We start from the raw sequence: 22,649 nt of genomic DNA on the forward strand, positions 1-22,649 counted from the left end.
AATGTGTATTTGTACCCTGTATGTTATAACAATATGACATTTGGGAGCAAGTTTACTCTCACAAGTTACATTCAAAGTAATCATAATAAAATCTTTCCAGGGAATATACCAAATATTTTAATGAATTGGTAAAGTTCAGTGGTATTTTACTAATTTTAGGAAATATACTAAGATAAAATCATTTGACATCTTTAAAACTTAAGGTAAAAGTGGAGTGCTTGTAACATTCTAAGTAGTACAATTATGCTGTCTTCAGGCGCATAGCAACATTTTTCTAAGAGTCGCCTGCTCTGTCTCACCTGAGAACTGGTCATGCGCTGAGATGAGCGAGCAATGTTGGCAGGCAGACCAAAGAAGCTTGGTTTATCATCCTCTGGGAGCTTCTCGATGACAGCACGATAGTCCTGCAGGTAAAGAAGAGAGGGCTGAGAGACCCACATGAAGATCCAACTGCCCATTGGTTACATATGTTTAGAGGCCTAGGTCCAGTCCATGCACGCTCTTTGGTCTACGGCATGGACTCTGTTGCCTGCTTTGGATCACTTCCCCCTACCGGGGCTGCCTTGCCTGGCCTCAGTGGATGAGGATGAGCTCAGTCCCAATGTGACTTGATGTGCTGGGGTGGATTGCTGGGGAGCAGGGAGAAAGAGAGGGAGAGGGCTATAGTCAATATGTAAAGTAAATATGTAAATTAAACAACAACAAAACAAAAAACAAAGAAGGAAGAGCTGATCACCACAGGCAGATTTACACCCACAGAAGTCACCAATAGTGGACACTGGACAAACTACTGAATAGGTACTCACATATTATATTTGCTAGACATCAGTGTTTTCCTGAGCATCTATAGAAAGTATTTTCACTAATATTCTTCTGTGCATCAACTATTTATGTTATATTTTCTTGTTCCACCTCCTTACATACAGAGAGACTGAGCGGATTCACACCAGCATGCATTAGTGATCTGCTTACTGTGTGTAAGATGCTGTGTAGATGTGTTTAGGGAGTCATAGTTTCCTACAGCACGCCAAGGGCCCACCTACAGCAGGGCAGCTTCTACATATCTGAACAATCACTGCCTGCTTTTATTTTAGAAGTGAAACCTTGGAGAAACCCTGAAACCTGAAAGCATAATCTGGTATTCTATTACAGTGTCATGCAGTCTGCCCACGCTCCTATCTTCTGTGATTTGTGAAATGTGCTGACACACACTGACAACCCTATGATTTCACGTGAAGGACCACTCTGAGGACTGCCTTAGCTTCCGCAGCATCAGCCCAACACTCATCTATCTCTAATTTTAGATGAAAAATTAAGGGCAGATGAAGAAGAAATGTATTCATTTTAGTCCAAAGATGGGAATCTTTCTCACAGAGGAACGCTACATAAGCTATCATAGGCACGCATGCATCTGTACCTGCTGAGCAAGCACCGATTTCTTTTCATTCTGTATCATCCTTGGCAGCTGCCCCTCAAGAATTTTCCCAAGAAAACAGTTTGATTACAGAAAGCCCAGGACTCTGAGGTCCTCTGACACTCTGCGGTTGCCGATTTCCTCCTGTTGTCAGTTATAACACAAAGGATCGTGTACATATTTGCAGTCACAGGGGCATAGTCTCATCCCTCTGAGGAATATGGCCTCTAATGCCATCAGATGGAAAGCTGAACAAAGACTGTTATGAGTTTTATAACACTTTTGTTTTGTTTGTTTTATAATTATTTATTTACTTTACATCCTGATGGCAGCCCCTCCCATCCTCTATTACCCGTCTGGAAAGTTAAACACTTGATTCATTCCAAATTATGTGTCTCTAGAGAGATGGCTCAGAGGCCCCAAAATACATGTAAAGTCTTTTCATCTAGACTGGTTGGAGGCATCTGTCTTCCCAGACTGACTTGCTAACTAGTAGTGAGGCTGTCACATGTCCTCCCAGACACACAAAAGAAAGTCTATCGTATGCTGTCATTTACACAAAAATTAGGTGTTGGAATTCAGTACAAAGTCTCTTTTGTGAAACAAGTAGTAACTAGAAGGAACCAGGATCAGGGCATCTGACTGGGTCACGATGTGTGGTCTTGAGATTGTGAGTGGCTTAACATATAAAAGCCATTGCTGAACACGCCTACCACGGGCACATTTGTACATGAATTTTATCATTCAAAGTAAGTTCAAAGCAATATAACCCAAAGGCTTGATGGGGGATGTCACCTGCAAACACACGCATTTGTTATCTACTCTGCTGTTCAACTACCAGAAAGTAAGCATTGCACTGTAGGCCTTATTCATGAAGCTGTCACTGCACAGTGGGCACTGCACATTGCTGAGTGAATAGGTAAATAAAGGACACACAGCTCAAGAGGAACTGCCACCAGCAACAGAAAATATATCCAATAAGTAATAACTTGAACATTGCTTTTTAAGCTTTTGGTTCTTTTTCAAATGAATATTTTTGAAAAATATTTGAGGAAAAATACCACAAAATGAGAGTGCTATATAGTCAAACACATACGCTTATCTTTGTAATGCATGAAGAAATGCCACAGTACCTCCTGTAGCAAGAAGTAAGGTGGCATTTATACAACACAAGCTTATGGTAAAGCAGCCACAGTTGATGTCTATGGGTGATATTTAGCACATGTCATGGGAAAGGTGATTGTCATTCAAAAGCTCCACTTTGCTAAAATAAACACATGTGCAAAGCTGTTGTGGCTAGGCACAGGTGAATGAATAGCTTTCTAACTGTTTAGAACTGTTCCACATACCCATGTGGAAGGCAGGCAGCTATTAAAGCAAAAGTTGTCTCGTATTCTTCAGCATGTCAGGAAGTGGTGCATCTCCCACCACGGCTCTTACCAGCATCCTGTGAGTCTCCCTTGGCACCTTTCTCCCAGATTTGCCTATATACGATCTTACGGTCACAATGGCCAATTGACTTCCCCAAAACACCCAAGCTTTTATTGATGCAAGTTCTAGGAATCAGGCAATCAGTAATTGTCAAAACAAACACTCTGCACTGCAATTATTTGTACGTTTGGAGAGCTGGTGATGTGCTCATCGTGCGATGCATGTGCATGCAGCTACAGGACATTCATGGGAAATCGCTACTTCTACCTACCAAAATGCTGCAGGAGTTTGGGAGAGATATGGAATATAGAAAATTGCTTTTCTTGTTCCTTTGGTTTGAATCATCAGTTACTGAAGAATTAAAAAACTGCTTCAAGTAGGACTGAAGAACTCTGAGGTCAAAGTAGTTATCTACACGTCCTCCATAAATGGCGTTTTCAAGTAAGCCATGTACAAATTCCCACTGTACATCTTTGGTACCTATGAGTAAAACAGATATTTTTATTAATTTTACTTTAATAATATTTTCATTATTCTCCAGAATTTCATATAGGTATACAATAAAATATGATTATATTTTCTCTGTTTTCTCCTTCTAGCTCCCCAACATGACCCCTCCCCAGTTTTATGTCATTTTCTCCTTTGGTAAACTACGGAGTCCAGTTAGTGCTACTCATACACACGTGGGTAGAGGGCCATTCACTACCACATGGAAATCCTACAACTGGCCATATCCTCCAAAAAAGAATGATTTTCCCTCCCCAAGCAACTGCCGCAGCCCCCCATAAGGCCGGAGGCCTGTAGGTCATCAACTCCACCCATGCTGGGATGCTTTACAGCCTGTTCTTTAGTAACAAAAGCTGCTGTGCATCTCAGGCACAGGAACTATGTCACGTGCAGAGGGCAGCACCTCCCAGTGCCCCTTTCCATCTTCTGTCTCTTCCCTTCCTTTTAATTTTACTTTAAAATGTAAAAAAAAATATATTGTTTAATCACTAGTATATAGCAATATATTAAATACATCTTAATGAATTCTTCAAATAATCATTAAATATTCAGTGAAGATTGTCTTTCTAATGATTTTACACTCATCAACTCAATCAAGTTATGGATATGACAGCTGAGATCCGGGAGTTTGGATCACCATAATGAGGAAATCACAGAATTCTCAACTGTGGAATGTAAACAGGCCATCCTGTTTTCCAACCGCATAGCAATACATAATTAATTTGGAACCCCCTTGGGAAAACCTGTGCCAAACATAATTTTATTTCAAACAGCCAGTTAACTTCATTACCAGGACTGGTCTGCTATTACTGTTTATTTCATATGCTTACATTTTTCTCCTTCCTATTGCTATTTCAGAGACAGGCACAGGAACTGACGGCAGTGCTACTCTACGCCTCGAGACACACCTGCTTCATGCCGCCCTCTGCAGACTTAGGCTGCCCACACAGCAGAGGAAAGAGAAACTGCCCAGCTGAGCCCTCACTGTCAACAGCGACTAAAAAGCAGGAGACACTTCACCATGACCCCGTTTCCCACTCTGCCTTCATATTCACCAACTGATTCAGTCATAACCCCAACCAGGGAAGTCACCAAGGAATGTAGAAATAAGAGCTCACGTCCAATTTATAAACAAAAAATGCCAACACATGGAATAGACTGGAGAAATTTTATATTTAAATATAATGTTTTTCTTTTAGACTTTTTCATCAAACGAAATTTGTTCAAGTTAAAAAAGAAAGAAATTATGAAAAAAGACATTCAACAACTGCTGTGGCTGCCTTAAGTCTACCCAGTAGGTATGTCAGAGGCTAGCTGTCCATGTGGTTTTAGCCTTTTGTAAAAACAAGTTGCAGACTATTTCTAATGCCTCCGTTGGACACAGGACAGATGTCAGCGTGCAGGTACTAAGCACAGGACAGACATTCTTTCACATGGACCACACTGTAGACTGCAATGTAGTAAAAGACGAAAACCAGGTACGACAACGAACACACAGGGCGCTCTGTCTCGCTTCACAGCGTACACGTTTCACACTCACTAACGTGCACACAAGCAGGAGGAGCCTGCTGGGCAGTTCTAGTGAGTTACAACAATAAGGCAGAAAGGGGCCGTGGGTAACAGAAAGATCCTTCAAATGTACTGCCAACGAAAGGCTTTTGTGGAGACGAGAAAGTTCTCTGCTGAGGTGCCGACAGACAAGAGCCTTTCAGGGGAGAGCGGTACCTATGGACACGTGCAGGGTGAACAGCATCTGTGTCTGATGACAGGAAGCCCAAGCATGGCTACATGCGTAAGGATGGAAGCCTTGGCCACCATGCACAGTGTGAAAAAGATGCTCCAGAGGGGTAAAGCAAAGCAGGCTAGAAAAGAAGTCACACACACTGCCAACACCGTAAGACAGATACACAGAATGTGACATGCAAATAGAAGGAAAAAGCTGCCAAAGCACAGGAGATCTGAGAAAGAGATTCGTAGGCCTGGAGCTTGAAACAGAGCACTAATGGTGATGTCGCCTACTGAAATGGGAGCACCTGGCATACAGCAGCTGGGCAGGACGGCAAGGCTGGCGGGATGCGGGGACAGGATGCATGAGTTGAGGTTGGAGCGTTTAAGTTTAGATTCTATCAACTGAAGCTGCTCTCTGATCCAGGCTCCACTGCCCCCTTGTCTCAGCAACGCACAATAGAATCTAGGAATCTGATGACTACTGGCTTCAAGGAAAGCAAAGGCCAACTGGCTAGATGGAATGAAGAAACAGGTTTCATGTCTGCATTGCTTCAGCAGGCTTACTTAGGAATTCCAAAAGGACTCTGCAAATCCTTAGTTCCAGCCCTCAGTGCTGCGCTCCGAAATATTAATTACTTAGTAAGAGAACGGAACAACTCATTTGAACCCTGCAAACTTTGTAGACCACACAATGAACACAAGCTGTTTCTAAACTTGTTTCCTGAAAACGACACGTAAGCCAGAATTCTTATGCATTGTATCAACCCGAGAGCCTTCAGAAAACTGAGGCACAACAGGACATTAAAATACCAAATCCACAGCAAACTCCACAATTTGTGATAGGAATTAAAGCCCTTCTGTAAAACCGTGTCATGAACGGCAGTGCAAGTCCAGTCTCGTTGCTTACCTTCGAAGAGCCTGTCAATGATGTTGTATCCAGCCCGGAGATCTGACAAAGAAAACTCATAAAACTTGGTCCAACCCTATTAAAACAAATGTAAGACACAGTAAAACCAAAGGCATGCATCTATACATTACTATGCTCAAAAAAATTTAAGAAAAACATTCACTTGTTCTAAAAATTTTAATATTCAGATAATACCACATCATATATTTACTTATTTTTTATTTTTTAACACATCATATATTTAAAGTAGTATTTTAAGAAACCTACTGACCTCAGAGACATGAAACTGACTTTGTATGTCCACTTCCATTGCTATCGCTAATGTATGCAGGTGTAGAGACAGAGTACAAATTGATGTGTATTTCTCTGGCTATATCCCATATGCATATTAATATACTTCCTATCACTTTATAATTCAGAAATATACATATCACCCACAAACATGAAAACAGAAATGATGCCAAAATAAGTCCTAAAAGCATGTTGTTTCTGTATATTCATTTGTATTATGGAAAGTTACCTAACAGCTATGATGTTTATGTAAAAACATTCCTAAAACAGAAATAATGTAAAATATCAACGTAATTCCTATGTGGTTTTCATTAACTATACTAATTACAAAATAAAATAAGTTCAAACTAAACTTTTAAAACTTGGATAATGTTAGTATTTAGGAATGGATGCTTGATTAACCAGAAAAAAAAAATATTTCTTAGATGTTCATTGCAGATCAGATTCCATGCACGTAAGAATAAATCCAAATGCTAATCTGTTTCCATGTAGCTTCCAGGAGAATGTAGAAACAACTCAAATATATGTAAAGCCCATCTATATAAGTTTGATGGTAAGAGATACTTGCCACATATATGAAAAAGATCTGACTCAATCCAGGAGGTAGGGACAGTCAGCCCATGGGAAATGATGATGGATAGAAAAGTAAGTTTGTATGAAAACTTCTGGAAGACACTAACGTGTTTGAACTAGATTTTAGTGGAAGTGGAAATAACAAGGAAGACTGATAGAGAATGGCTTTGGAGTCTACAGAATATACGATGCTCTGAAGAACAGCAGGCTGGGAAGGGATTATCATGTGACCAAGAGACAAAATCCTACTCCCGTCACCAAGCTTCCTACCAACTCCAGCCTACAGACACTGGGGTTACATTATAAGGTGGAACAGTACCTAACAATGAACTGAGGAGAAAAGTGAGCACAGGATCACTAAGAACAATTCCTAGAATGCTAACTTGAGAAAGCAGGATAGGGTCAGGGCCTTTTACTAAAGCTATTCTTAAGGAAACATGTATGGAGGTTTAATTTTTGAAGTCGTCTGAGGCGTCTGCACCTGATGCTCAGTGAGCACTGCTATTGGCCATAGGCCAGCTTTCACATATTAGCTCAATGGCACTTGAAGCATATAGCCATACGTAATGTAGTATAGAAAACTAACAAAAAAATGCTAGATTAGAAACTAACTTGAGTCATAAACCAAATCATGACATAAGCATGCCTTTATACACTAAATTATAAAAATAGCCTAGTAAATGTAAGGCTTATATTATATCATAGCATGCTCGTAATTACCTGTGGAATATAGTTTCTTCTTTCTTGACAGGCAGCGTGAAACCATGCTAAGCTAAAAAGAGCATGAGCTCGGCGTGGGTTATCTTTTCTGCTAATTTGCTCAGGAGTCCAAGACTCATAAGTACGCATCAAATTCTTCTTCAAACCTGGAGGTGACTGAAAGAATAAAATATGAACAGATTTCCTATTGGCTAAAACTATACATATAGTCAATCTGTATCAACACACTTTCTTTTTAATAAAGGAAGTTTTTCTCCAAAAGCCGAATATAATTTTGTTACTGCAAAGTGCACAAATATAAAACTAGCCTAAAACCATGGACCAAATACTTCATATTGCTTGCTAATCCATAGCATTTTCAAATTAAATAAATCTATTTCACCAAAAGTATTCAAAATAACCAAGTAAATTTCACATAGTCATTAAAATTTTCTTGTTTATCAAACTAAGTTGCCATTGGTAATATAGTCTGATATGGAATGCTAACAGGAGAAAGGAAGGGTACGAAATGAGTGCAAAAGATGTTTTTTCCTTTAGTGGTGTTTAAGCCTTTAATTCAACCTATTACGGTGACTCAGAAGTTGCAGAAGTCCTTTATAAATACACATAATTTCACATGGGAGGCATATGCCGGATCTGCCTGAATCCTGGGGAGCTTTATGGGTAGGCAAATGTGGCTGCAGAGCTCCATCTACAACAAAATCATCCAGGTAAAAGAGGGGGAAGGAAACGCCTTCAACATTTCTCCAGAAAATACACAAATGTTCAATAAGCATGAGACAATGTAAATACCACTAATCATCACAGAAACCCAGAACAAACTCCCAAGGATTGATCCCTAACATGGCTCAGGATAACCACCATGGGGTCATTAGAGATAGATGCTGCAAGGACACTGAGACCTGAGCATTATTATCAGTGGGAATATAATCACTAGGAAAGCATTGTGGGAAACAGCACAAAGGCTCTTCAGAAAGTTAAAAGTAGAATTACCAGGTGATCCAAAAAATTGTTATGATGGTAAATTTTGTCTTGTGGAGTTTTGTTGTTGTTGTTTTTCCTGTTTTTTAGAAATAACATTAAAACTTTTTTCTATTATCTCATGATGTTTATATAATTTATACCTCATAAAAGTATCAAAGGAAAGTTTTATAGTGTTGACTAACAGTTTTCTCCATAATGTTAGAAGGCAATGTATAAATTATTGTTTTTCTATACTTAAGAGTGGGATTTTGATTCATCCTACCTCATATGTTATCTTCAAACTTGATTGGAGTAGTATAGGGGTAAAGTTGGGATGAACTTCTGCAGTGAGCCACAGACGAAAGGTTTCTTTAGGTTGAAGACTATTCAATTCCTTTTTACAAAGCAATAAAAAGATATTTCAACACACATAGATATATACACACACATTTCCCTTTGTCATACAATAAATGAAAAGTGAACTTCAGCTATAGATATTAGACTCAGGCCTCATGGCTCCATTGTTTCTATTTCCATTTTAACAGTTATGCAATGTTATCAGTGCCCTGCCAAGTCAATATTAAAGGGCATCATACAAGTTCATCTGCCCCAGCCCTTCCTTCATATTACAAGCTTAAGTCATTTACTCAATGCACTCTTCCTTCCTGGTATGCTCCTTTTGGTAACTAGATAACTTCTTGTTTGTTACCATATAATCTAAGCACCATGTTTAGGTAGAAGATCATCTCTAGTCCTTGCTACCTCAGTCCCAAGACTTTAGCAGTGCCAATGAATGCACACACTCATTGTCCAGCAGTACATAGCAGTGCGCTCTGTCTCTAGAAATGCTGCATGGAACCAGCTTCCACACCAACCTTGGCATCAACTCATATACTCAACAAGTTCCTACTACCAGAGTGATCAAATTTCAGGGCAGTCTGGGATACAAAATGAGACCCTGTCTAAAATAAAGCAAACAGAAAATCCTGGTTGCTCTAAAAGACAGTGAAAGAAAAAAATTAATACAATTTTGCACAAGTCTAACATTCATTATCAGTGTCATATAAAATGTAAAGTCGAGACGACATAAACTAGCAAAAGCACTGCCATAAGAACATTGTTCTTGCTAGAAATTTAAAAAATACAGAACATTACACATCCACAAAATTAAAGAGAAATGGTACATTTGTGATTTGGATGGATTTACACTACTGTAAATGTTGAGACAAACACCTTAAGAGGAAAGAAAAGAAACAATTGTTTTTCAGCATTTGGAATATCATCTACTCTGTAGGTTTCAAAAAGTCCCAGTAAGATTTGCTCCCAAGGCATTAACTACAATTATGTTGATTCAGTGTCTCTCAGCTTTTTAGAACATGAAGTAGGACTCTCCTGGTCTTTATACTCTAAAATATATGTGAGCTGTTAGATATGAATCATGTATTTTTAGATACTAGTGGTTTCTATGGAAACTATTACATGAATATTGAAAGTTTTGGTTCTGAATGTATGACTTCTATTGATTACAAGTAACAGAAGCCGAAGTTTCTCAGTTCAGACACTGGCTAAATCACAGATTTATCTGTGCAGCACCAGGTGCTATAAATACCAATTTATTAGGACTGTACACATATGAACACCTCACACTGATACAAGGGCAGCATTCATATACTGTCCCGTTTGATTCTATTCAGTGTACTACTCTGCCAGTTTAACTCAATATTAATTACGAATCCCTCTATTAAGAACCTTTCTCCAGTTCTTTAAATCCTGACCCTTGGCCTGGAGAGATGGCTCAGAGGTTAAGCCCACTTACTGCTGCTCCGGAGGTCCTGAGTTCAATTCCCAGCAACCATATGGTGGCTCATAACCATCTATAATGAGATCTGATGCCCTCTTCTGGCGTGCAGGTGTACATGCAGGCAAAACACTATATATAGTAAATGAATCTTTAAAAAAAAAAAAAAATCCTAACCCTTTCTGAGTCATCTAAATCTATTTCCCAGCCTTGCCCTGACTGGTCCTCACAGTACTGTCAAAGAATCTCTTCATCCTGTCTGCTCGGCATGCATGTCTCCACCATGCATCTCTCTTGTGCGGCTACAATCGCCCGTGATACATCTTCTGTCTACAGATAGCTGCATTCTACTCAGCCTTCAAGAGAATCTCTCTTTGCAGTTATCTCTCCCAAGAGCAGACCATCTTTCTTAATTCAGTAATAGACTTTTAACTGAGTTTTCATTTAAAACATAGCAACCAACTTGTTCTGTCTTAAGATCATTTTCCTCCTGGGAGTTAACATTTTAGCTTCTTTAAGTTTACATTTCCTTCAGTTTACATTTTACCTTCCTTAAGCACCCAAAGACCTCTGTAATTTCTGGAGACAGATAACAAAACATGAGCATAAAGTAATGGTATAAACAGATCTTCTGCAATCCATCATAGCATCTTCTAATTTTCTTCTGTAAAAATTTACTATGTTCTTCTGTCAATCTTAATAAGTAATTTCTTAGCTTCCCTTAGCCACCTCTTAAAAGAATAGAATTTTGTAGACTTCATACTAAAAAACTAAATTTTGTTGGCACACATATTTTTCAAAAAATGAATAGTCCTACAATTATTTATTATCAAGTACTAACTTTTCTAAATATAGTGGCACATGTCATTTGAATACTGATACAGCTTGGAGATTATTCTTTGAAATGTTCCATGTACTTGTGCCTCCTCTACCTCAAGCTACCTATGGTGGTTCGAACAAAATGGCCCCCATAGACCCATGAGGAGTGGCACTATTGGGAGGTGTGGCCTTGTTGGAGTAGGTGTGGCTTTGTTGGAGGAAGTGTGTCACTGGGGGTAAGCTTTGAGGTCTCAGATGCTCAAGCCAGGCCCAGTTTCTCATTCTCTCTTCCTGCTGCCTGCTGCTCCAGACGTACAACTCTCAGCTCCTTGTCCAGCATCCTGTCATGTCACCATGTTTCCTGCTATGATGACAATGGATTAAACCTCTGAACAGTAAGCCAGCCCTAGTGAAATGTTTTCTTTGTAAGAGTTGCCATGGTCATGATGTCTCTTCACAGCAATAGAAATTCTAACTAAGAAACTACCTTTTCCAGAACAGGAAGCCAAGATACCACGAGATGTAAGTTCTTCAAACAGAGCCAGTCTCCATTGCGGGCACATTCTTTTAGCATCTGAATTGCTAAATCAGCTTGACCTTGACCCATGGCAACCTACAAAGACAAAAACCCCAGTGAAAAATATTTGCCAGAACATTCTAATATAACATTGTCAGAGATTAACGATAATAATCTCTAAACCTCCACGAGTGACTTTATTATAAAGTTTTTAAGAAAATTCATAAACAAACACCAAGAATTAATCATGTTTTCTGGAAACATCCCCTCATACCTTAGGTGTGTAGATTAACCTTCCTGTCAAAGTCACTGACCACAGGTCCAGCCTGTGGAAGGGCTCCTGACTCTTTACTGCACATGCATGCCTACCATACTAATGAACATGCTATCTGCCCACAAGGAGCTGCATGGAAAACCCAAGGGTTGGCAGTGAAACTCTACAGCCAACCAGGGTGGCTCTGGTAGAATTTGTACTTTTTAAGTTTTAATGGGTATGAAGTATTTGAATTTTACATCATTGTGGGTTTTTTCTTTTTATTTACTTAATTTATTCAGATTACAACCCAATTGTTATCCCATTACTTGTATCCTCTCATTCCTCCCTCCCTCCCACTTTCACCCTATTCCCCTCCCCTAGGTCTAATGACTGAGGGGGACCTCTTCCCCTACTTTATGGTCATAGGCTATCAAGTCTCATCTTGGTAGCCTGCTTATTCTTTCTTTGATTATCACCAGGGCTCCCCACCAAGGGATGGATCAGGACCTAGGGGGGTCTGTCCAAACTATTGCATCATTATGTTTTTAATGAACAAGATTGATTAACTTTCTAAAGATTGACAATAAACTATAAATTCATTTTCAAACCTGCATGCAAGTTGATTGAAAGATGACATGAATGAACAAAATGTAATCCTCAAGAAAAACAGCATGCCATTGGATTGATTTTGTTCAAAATATTTTATGCATTTCTTTGCTTTTAAGTCATTGGACATTCAGGAAAACGTCACTGCATTTGTTATAAAAGCATCTAATTAAAACTTTTATACTCACTCTCAAATTTTAATCAAATGTATTCATTTCTTATTGTACTCCAAGTAAACACAGTATTTAGTACCTTACCCTCAAGTTATCTTAGAACTTTAAAAAAGTCAGAGGTTGTGCTAATCTAAAATCAGGGCAGTGAACCATTTGTGCCCTCGCTGCCCTCTGCCTCCCTCTTCAAACCCTCTACTTTCACACTCAATCCCTGCCTCCTTTATAAACACACTGTGATTTCCCTGGGCTAATCTGGGTAACTCAATGGTTTTTGAATCTCAAGATTCTTAATTACGTCTGAGAGATTCCTTGAGTTCTGAATATGGAGTACTTTTGGCTTGCCATACACATTTTTTAATTGTCCATTTCACTGACAGGATCTAGAATCTAGCATGGAAAGAACAGGAACAACAATGGAAAAACAGTGAGCAGTTACTACACACCTGGTGATAACATTCGCTGCTCCTTTCAGCGTTAGCAAGTTCTTGAAGTTCCTGAGAAGGGTCAGCTCCCGGAGAAATTATTATCAAAATGGGCTCAATTTCTAGCGTCTCCTTGTATAAACGTTTGAGATTCAGAGGAAGAGGAGATAACTCCTTCAATCCTAAAATACATACAACAGAAATTAAAGAAGAAAAAGCAACATTCATTAGAAAATATGTTAAAAATAGTTACATGAGGTCCATGAGCAATCTTTCCTGGATGAGTATATCTACCACCCACCATCAAAAGGAGACCATTCCAGAACACCACAATTGGGCACAACGCAGATAGCAAGGGGTCACTGGGAGCTCAGCTCCAACAGATGCATTTGCATGATAGCTCCTAGATTAGTGGTTCAGCAGAGAGTTCATAAGTGCCAGAATATCAGGAAGTTGGCTATGAAACAGTCTCTCCTCATAATGGATGCATAACCAAGATTAAACAACGGCACTATTAGTGGGCAGGTTAATGTGCAAGGGAGAGATTTCATGAAGTCCTGCTCCTAAGTAAAGAAGTACAGGCAACTAACGACTGCTGGAAAAAGAGAGTGAGCTTCTCCTACGGAATGAGCTCCCTTACTGATTGTCCAATGCAGAGTGCTCAGCCTTGAAACCAAATACACAGAGACAACAAAAACAGACGTGTCAGGGTGTGTGTGTATGTGTGTGTGTGTGTGTGTGTGTGTGTGTGTGTGTGTGTATTTACATATCTGTCAAAACACACATACATGTAATAATAATAACCAAAGAAAAAAGGCTATGTAATTGAGTGTGGAGCAGACAAAAGTGGTATTTGGGGAAAAGAGAGGGGTTATAGGGAAGAAAAGGAGAGGGGGAAGTAGTATAATTCTCTTTCACTTGAAATACACTAAAAATTGCAAATCATCCAAGCAAACACTCCTTCTGTCCCGCAATGTGATAGAGAGCTCTTTCTTCTGGCACCACTGTTGGTAAGTCAAAGGGAAGGTACAAAGCAGCCTTCATCTCTGAGAGGCCCTGACACTCACAGGCACTGTGCTCTGCCCTCCTCCACTGTAAGACAGCCAAGCACTTTGGAGCCAAGTAATCTAAGATCATTATCTTAGATTCCATTTGCCCCCACCCACTGTGCTTAGCATTACACCAAGCACTATATTTGCCTGCTATCTAAATCACATAAGAACCTTAACAAACAAACACAATGCTCATTTTTTTGTGAAGGAAAACTAATATTCAAAAGAAGCTGAATGTCTTGCTCAAAGGTGCCCAGACACTAAGAGCCAAGTGCATTCAAACAATTCACCTGGACTTTCTCTACCCCATAGCCCTGAGCCAACCCTAAAGTCCTATTCAAATATGGGCCCATAATATATAGAGTAGAGACTACTTTGGACATGGACTCTGATACCTACTTATGGATCACTTCCCCATGGTGGGCTGCCAGAAGAGGAAAGGCAGTCCAGATGAGACTTGATAGGCTGAGGTCAGATGCTAAGGGAGGTGGGCTCCCCTTTCTGAGGACTAGGGGAGGGAAGGAGAGGGTATGAGGAAGGGAGGGGGCTACAATCAGGATGTAAAGTTAACAAATAAAATAAAATAAAAGCAAATCATTGAGACAGAGAGACTAAAGTCCTATTCAAATAGGAGTAATGCATTTCCTATTATATGTAAATAGCTTTTATCCACAATGCATTATGTAAAGTTGAAAATGGTCACTTCCATAAAAAGCTAATGTGTAAAATAATATGGCACAGAAACATAAAAACAGCGGAGGTTGGGAGGCTGTAACATCCGGCAGAATGAACATAAAAGCAACTAGGGTTTCCAAATGTCTCCAGAGGAGAAATGAGTGAAACAGACAAGACAGTCTTTAAGACTCATGCAGTGAACACTTTCAAATAGGAATTCTGTGCCAGTGACAAGGCCAAGGGGACGGGAGGTGGGGACAGATGCATGATGCACTGCCCTCACTCTCCTCTACACCTCACTACAGCAACCCGCCAGGATGAGAGAATTTTCAGAGACAGGTGTTCTTATTACAAAGTGAAGTTTAGCCTTAACGGCCACTTAAGACTAATGAACTTAATCTAGAGGCATACTTTACAAACTTTATGCTTAACTAATTTTACACTGTCATTAATCACACACTTTTGAGAACTAATAAAAATATTTTGTACTTGTTGTAATGTATGAAGAAATATATTTCTTCAGGATGGGGATGTAGTTAAGTGGAGACAGAGGTTACCAAGCATAAAGTCCTAGGCCCTATTCCCAGTACCTGTATTAAACAAGGGTTGTGGTGCACGCCAACAATAAGAAGATGGAGACAGGAGGATCCAAAAGTAAGGTCTTTCTCAGCTACATAGTTCAAGGCCAGCCTGGACCACATGAGACTGAAGAAAAACAAACAAACAAACAAACAAACAAAAAAGAAGAGAAGAGAAATACATCTGTTCAAGAGTAATTTCATTTATGTATTAAAAAACTCAAACAAATGTTCTAGGACAACTGCACTAAATATAGTCTTATTTAGTAAAACAAATAAAAATCTTTAAGATATGCATGATCTCAACTCACTTCACAACTAAGATTTCCACACTTAAGAAGTAATGCAGTTTACAGGACAGAAGCACACACAAAAACACCCACTGCAGCTGCTGATGCTGTGTAAAGACTCGGGGAAGACACCACATTTTAAAAATAGAAATCTGGATGAGAATTTTTAATAGTTTTAAAAGGCAATTGAAGTTATAAAAATGTTGTGGTAAAAGACAAATTACTGGGGGGAACCTGGTTCTTGGAATGGATAGGCAAGCAAATTCCACACTGTAAAGTATACACACGAGTGTGTGTGAAAAATTAGAAAGATATTGGCAGACACATTAATGACAGAGTAACATGTGCTTTATCATCATCATCATCATCATCATTTCTGCATCCCCTGAGATTACCATAATGGGCATATACTTAGTGGTAAAAATATGTCAGAACACAATCAAGACTCTTTCTTATGAAATAACTACTGAAGGAGTTTCAGGACCTTGAACTGCCTGGTGTGGGCGCTGGAACTGAACCTGGGCCCTCTGTGAGAATAGCATATTCTATTAAGTGCTGAGCCATCTCTCTAGTGAGGAATCTGTGAGGAATCTGGATTTTGTTCTGTGTACTATGAGAAGATTTTAAAGATTTTATACACCATGTTGGCGAGGATGTGGAGAAAGAGGAACACGACTCCATTGCTGGTGGGAGTGCAAACTTGTACAACCACTTTGGGAATCTGGTGCTTTCTCAGAAAACTGGGAGTAGCTCTACCATAAGGCCCAGCTACACCACTGCTGGGCACATATACAAAAGATGTGCCACCATACAACAAGGACACTTGCTCAACTATGCTCATAGCAGCTTTATTCATAATAACCAGAATCTGGAAACAACCCAGATGTTCCTCAACTAAAGAATGGATAAAGAAAATGCTGTTCGTTTACACAATGGAATATTATTAAAAGCAAGGAAATTATGAAATTTGCAGGCAAATGGGTGGAACTGGAAAGGATCATCCTGTGTGAGGTAACCCAGACCCAGAAAGACACGCATGGTATGTACTCACTTACAGCACCCATTGGATGCCCATAGTACAATTCACAGACCCATAGAAGCTAAGTAACAAGGAAGACCCAAGGGAGGCGTCCTTGAATCTCATTCAGATTCATGGGGAAACAACAGAGGGAATGGAAGTAGAGAGAACTGGATACGAGATGATGTGGGGAGGGAAGTGGTGGTGGGATCAGATGTGGGAAGAGTAGGTTAGAGGGATAGAGAGAAAAAGGAAACCGAAGGCAGGGGCATCTCTGGGATAAGCTGGAGGCTCGTTCGGGGTAGGCTCCTGGGAGGATACGGGCTGACTCTAGCTGACATTCCTAGCAGTGGAGGATACAGAGACTAAAGTGGCCACCTCCTATTTCCAGGTAGGACTTTCAGTGGAAGGAATAAGACACCAACCTGCCCACAAAACCTTGGACCCAAAATTTACTCTGCCAACATGGTATGCAGGGATAAAGATGGAGCAAAGATTGAGGGAAGGGCCAAACAACAACTGGCCCCACCCTGAGACCTGGGAGAGAGCCAATCCCTGACACTATTAACTATACTCAGCTACTCTTGCAAATGGGAACCTAGCAAAGCTGTCCTCTGAGAGGCTCCACCCAGCAGCGAACTGAAACAGTTGCAGAGACCCACAGCCAAACATTAGGCTGAGCTCAGGGAGTCTTGTGAAAGAGTTGGAGGAAGGACAGAGGTGCCGGAGGGGAAAAGAACTCTATAAAAAGACCAACAGAGTCAACTAAGAACCATGGAGCCCACAGAGACGGAAGCACCAACCAAAGAGCATGCATGGATCAGATCTAGGGTCCTTCACATATGAAGCTAATGGGCATCTTGGTCTTCATGAGGGTCCCTCAGTAACTGGAGTGGGGGTTGTCTCTGACACAGACTCTGTTGCCTGCTTTTGGACCACTTTCCCCTAGCTGGGCTGCCTTGTCTGGCCTCAGTGGAAGAGGATGTGTTTAGTGCAGATTTGACCTGACGAGCTGGGGTGGTTTGGTAGAGGAGGGCCTCGCTTTTCTGAGGAGAAGGGGAAGGGGAAAGGAGGAAGAGGGTAGGAGGGCTGGACAGGGAGGAGAGGTGAGAGGGGGCCATGATAGGGATGTAAAGTGAAAATAAAAGAAAAAAATTTAAAAAGATTTTACACAAGAAAAATTCATGTAGGTTTCAGATTGTACAGCTTCTAGAGAGAAGGGACCAAAATCAAAACCCAACAAAACAACAAGGAAAACCAAGAAGGAGGGCAGGCTCTGGTGTAGGTGCCTGAATGTTCTATAAAGGCTTCTTAAGACATTGGGAATATAGTATAAGACAAAGCTGTGCCCTCTGTGGCATACGTTGTAGCTAAAAGAGCAAGCAACTAATAAGCAAATAACAAAATGTCAGATGTTAATGCAGCTAGAGCAAAAAAAAAAAAAAAAAAAAAAAAAAAAAACAAGAAACAATATAAGAAAGACAGAAGGGTGAGAAGCAATTTTTCCAAAACGATGAGGGAAATCTTCATGTAACAATCAAACAAAGCTGGGGGGGACAACGAGGTAAAACTGACTGAGAAGCACAGTGGCTGCAGACTCACTGGCTGGACCAGGGTGTGCATGGAGGAGCATGAGTCTGAAGGGAGAGCAGAATGAGCACATGACACTGTGAGGATGCTTGGGAAGAGCGATGCCACCAGGGGCTTCATAAAAAAGTCACATGACTTAACTTGTCCCATGACAATCTAGCTGCTGTCAGAACAACTGAAGGTAAAGAAGACAGCCGGCTGAAGGCAGCCACCTCACTTACACCACAGTGACTTAAGAAAGGGGGCAGGTAGTAGGGAGGGATGAGACAAGTGGATTCTGGAAAAATTCTGAAGACACACACACAAAAAAATGAAAGCTGAGGGATAGCTGAGGTGACATTATGCTAACAATTTACTTAAGTTGTAGTAGTAAAGTAAACAAACTCAGAATATAATTTGAAGTTAGAACCTAAAATATTTGCAAGTAAACTGTAAGGGAGATAGGGTGAGAGAAATGAATTTGAGAACTTGTAACTTGATAAGTTGATTAGATGCTAGGATAGAAAAATAAAATGCCTGTGTCAATTGCATTAAATTTGCGCTATTAGACATTCATAGAAACAACAGACAAACAGCTGCTAACAGGAGCCTAGAATCCCAGCTCCAAGGGCAGGGATTTTGGGTGTGCACCATGGCAACCAGCTATTCTCATGCTTAATGGTTTTCACTAAATTTTCTTACAGAAATGGAATTATTTCCAGATGGGTGATTATTTTTTAATTCTTTTAATTCTTTCTCTCTGAAAGGATAAAATAAAACAATAGTCTGAAAGGTAAACAGATTGACAACATTTTGTTTTAGATATACTAAAAATTACTAATTTTGAAGGCTATATTTCTTAAGGGTATAGTATCTAAATATATCTTATTGTAGCTGTGAATTTTTTTCTAGTTGAGCCTGAGGTAGTATCTACAATTTGCCAATATTTGAATGCCATCTTTGTAACCCTGATAACATAGAAATAAAAAAAAAAAAATACTTTCTTAAGAAAATAATTTTAAATATTTTTATCATAGTATGTCAATTATGTATTAAATTTAATTAAACACTGAGTATAATATAATTAGCATATAATATAGTTAGCATAAAATGAGATTTAAGCTCAAAAGAAGTCATCCAGGTCAAAGGTGTAGACTTTGAAAATGGCTGTACTTACCCAGAGTCTTACAGACAAACAGAGCCATGGCACTCTGCAGTCTGTCTGGTCGTAGGGCCTGAACTACAAGAACCTAAAACAAAATGCAGAATCTTGTAAATAGATGTTTCTCAGCAGCATTAACTAAACAACAGTCAATGACTACTAATTAATGTTTACAGAAATACATGAGTAAGCACTGTTGGATAGTATTTACTATGCTTGAAACTGTCACAATTGGTATGAACCAAGACTTCTATTTTGTGTCAAAAATTCCTTAAGGCAGTTATATAAGGTAAGCAGAGGTGAGCAAGATATGTCTTCAAGATATCAGAAAGGCCGCGATGTCTGTGAAGACGGCAGGGTAAACACTTAGCATCTGGCAGTAGCCTGACTGACAGCTGAACTCTATTTCTGCTGAGTCCTATGTATCTATAACATTCCTTTGATGTGTAAATGTTCATTTCTGGATGTTTTGCTGTTTTGTTAGCACATCCGCTGAGATAGCACTCACTGCACAAGCAAACAGAATGAACTGGCATCCATAATGGACAGCGCAAGAGAAGAGGACCATTTCCCAGGGTGCTGATTTTCAGAGCCTTTGCCCAGCTCAAGTTAAGGGCACCCACAGAGATCACACCACCCTCTTTTGAAATGAAGTTCTAAAAGTTCCCTCTCCTTCACATGAAATCCTGTCCTTAGATACAACTCTTTAAAATAAGTAAAAGAAGAATCTATATCATTTATAGTTTAGTTGCATTTTAAAAGACTTCTTTTCCTGTCACAGGATCCCACTTGGACCAAAGGCAGAGAGAATAACAAGAGGTACAGGGGGCACCCACTTGGAAATGTCAGGGTCCTGTCTAGATAAAGTCAAGTCACCAAAGCAGAAAGCTCTTCCACAGGAAGGGAACACCAACCCACCCACAAATTTATCCTGCCTACAAGATATACAGGGATAAAAGACGGGACAGGGATTGAAGGAACAGTCAACCTATGAGTGGCCCAACTTGAGATCCACCCCATTCGAGAGCAGCAACCCTTGACACTATTAACAATACGTGCCATCCTTGCAGACAGGAACTTAACATCTGAGAGGCTTCACCCAGCAGATAATAGAACAGACAATCATTAGATGGAACTCAGGAAGCTTTATGGAAAAGTTAGGGGAAGGAGTGAGGGAGCTGGAGGGGTCAAGGGCACCACAAGAAGGCCTACGTAGCCAACTAACCTGGGTTCAGGGGGCTCATAGAGACTGAACCACCAACCAAAGAGCATGCACGGACTGGTCCTAGGACGCCTGCACATATGAAGCTGATGGGCTGCTTGGTCTTCATGTGGGTCCCTAAATAACTGGAGCGGGGGGCTGTGTCTGACTTTAACTCTGTCGCCTCCCTCTGAATGCTGTTTCCCTAGCAGGGCTGCCTTGCACTGTCTCAGTGAAAGAGGACTTGATGTAATAAGGAGGTTGGAACCTGGGGAGAGGGCTGGGAGGAGCATGGAGCAAGTGAGTGCGAGGGTGGCCTAGAAGAGGAGGAGGGAGCTGGGCTGTGATGGGGATGTAAAATGAACAAATAAATTAATTAATGAAGAAAAACGATTTTAATAAATAAACTGAGAGCCCTTTCAAAAAGAAAAGAAGGCCACATGTAGATGAAAGTTACATACCACATGAAGAGCAAATGTTTTACTTAAAGCAGCGTCTTGAGGACAAGAAAAACGTCACAGTTTGATTTTGTTCTGCATTTGGATAACACTAAAATTTACCTGCTGAAATAAGGACACTTTCTTTGCAAGAATTGATGGAAACTCCTGTTCACACATTGAGTGATGATAGTAAGTGCGCCAAAGTGCCACATCTTCAAAGCAGAGGGTCTGGTAGAGACTGGGCAGAGAGATCTGAAGTAGAAATTAGCACGTGTTAGGAGTTTCAACTAGAGACATGAATATACCTTATAAAAATTACAAAAGCCAAAGAAAGCTATACTATGTATGCCTATCACTTATTCCATTCTTCATAATGGTTTGCCTCCTCTTTCAAGGTCAGAAACAGCATGGTGAGCTCATCCACATTAAAGCCACTAATGCACTCCGTAGGTAGTATTTATAACCAATATTCGTAAGAAATATTTTCTGTACACAAAGACATTTGTACCTAGCTATGTCCACTGCCATCAAAACCAATTGCAAGTGCTAGGGACAGGGGAGCTGAAGGCATGCTAAATTGCAAGTACAGCTCTAGCAAAGAGGAAGCTCATGCTAAACAAGCTGCCACTGAGGTGCCACTGAGGTGCCACTGAGGCCATCTCAATTAGGTTTCAGTTTCAGTGGTTGGTAGGCTTCAAGTTTTCTCTGTGGAGCTTTTAACAAAACACTCCTACAGCAGCTTAGCAAGCACCCCACCCTGAGCTTCCCATCTCACTCCTCCCTTCCACCTCTGATCACCTTCAACAAGAATCATGCAAAGTGACTGGAGCCGAGGTCTTTACTTCTTTTGCTGCAGTTGGTTCTCAGGGACAGTCACATCCAGCAAAGTCTCCCTGTTCACCACCTGAATTCCTACCTGTGCACATTTGTTTCTGAACTGAACTCAGTACTATACTGAAATCTTGCCCAACAGTGTGTGTGTGTGTGTGTGTGTGTGTGTGTGTGTGTGTGTGTGTGTAACTTTTAAAATAAAAGTCACCTTAACAGCTTTGCCTCCTGCCCAACTCTGATCTTTTGTAACATCAGCAAATCCTTCAGAAAACATGTTTTCTCTAAACATATTTGCTTATGTATCTGTATGTGACCATAGGGTCTTTTGCCTCTAAATTTTCAAATCTACTTTGCTAGGTCATATGTGTCTATTCAATTCTTAGGTTTTACCTTAAACAATATCATGTCTCAGACATTTACTAAATATATTAATTTCCCCATTTCAATGTTCTCTATTCCCCAACTTGCTCCAAGGATGGATAATACGAATAGCATTACAGCTACGATATGAATATGAACAGTAATATGAAGTGTAAATCTGTATGGAAGAACTGTATCTGCACTGTGGAACTTCATGGATAGACTCATGTATGAAGAATGTTAGGATACTGTATTTAGCACTTACAGTCATATCTACATGATCCTTTGCAGTGGTCACATTTCGTTATATAACTAAAGTTAAACAATACAATTTAACACACCTTTAAC

At 40.1% G+C, this 22,649-nt stretch overlaps 1 protein-coding gene across 1 annotated transcript in view; it reads right to left on the reverse strand.

Annotated features, from left to right (window-relative positions):
• The window catches only part of Dync2h1 (dynein cytoplasmic 2 heavy chain 1), a 192,232-nt gene that overhangs the window by 39,165 nt on the left and 130,418 nt on the right, over positions 1-22,649 (reverse strand). The window contains exons 74-82 of the mRNA XM_051155884.1: positions 21,231-21,362; positions 19,485-19,557; positions 13,147-13,307; positions 11,639-11,764; positions 8,818-8,928; positions 7,572-7,727; positions 5,988-6,063; positions 3,117-3,325; positions 300-404 (exon numbers count right to left, since the gene is read on the reverse strand). Coding sequence (XP_051011841.1) covers positions 300-404; positions 3,117-3,325; positions 5,988-6,063; positions 7,572-7,727; positions 8,818-8,928; positions 11,639-11,764; positions 13,147-13,307; positions 19,485-19,557; positions 21,231-21,362 — 1,149 coding nt within the window. The remainder of the gene's footprint in view (positions 1-299; positions 405-3,116; positions 3,326-5,987; positions 6,064-7,571; positions 7,728-8,817; positions 8,929-11,638; positions 11,765-13,146; positions 13,308-19,484; positions 19,558-21,230; positions 21,363-22,649) is intronic.

This window comes from Acomys russatus, chromosome 14 (genome assembly GCF_903995435.1).
Source record: "Acomys russatus chromosome 14, mAcoRus1.1, whole genome shotgun sequence".
In the NCBI taxonomy this organism is placed as follows: Eukaryota; Metazoa; Chordata; class Mammalia; order Rodentia; family Muridae; genus Acomys; species Acomys russatus.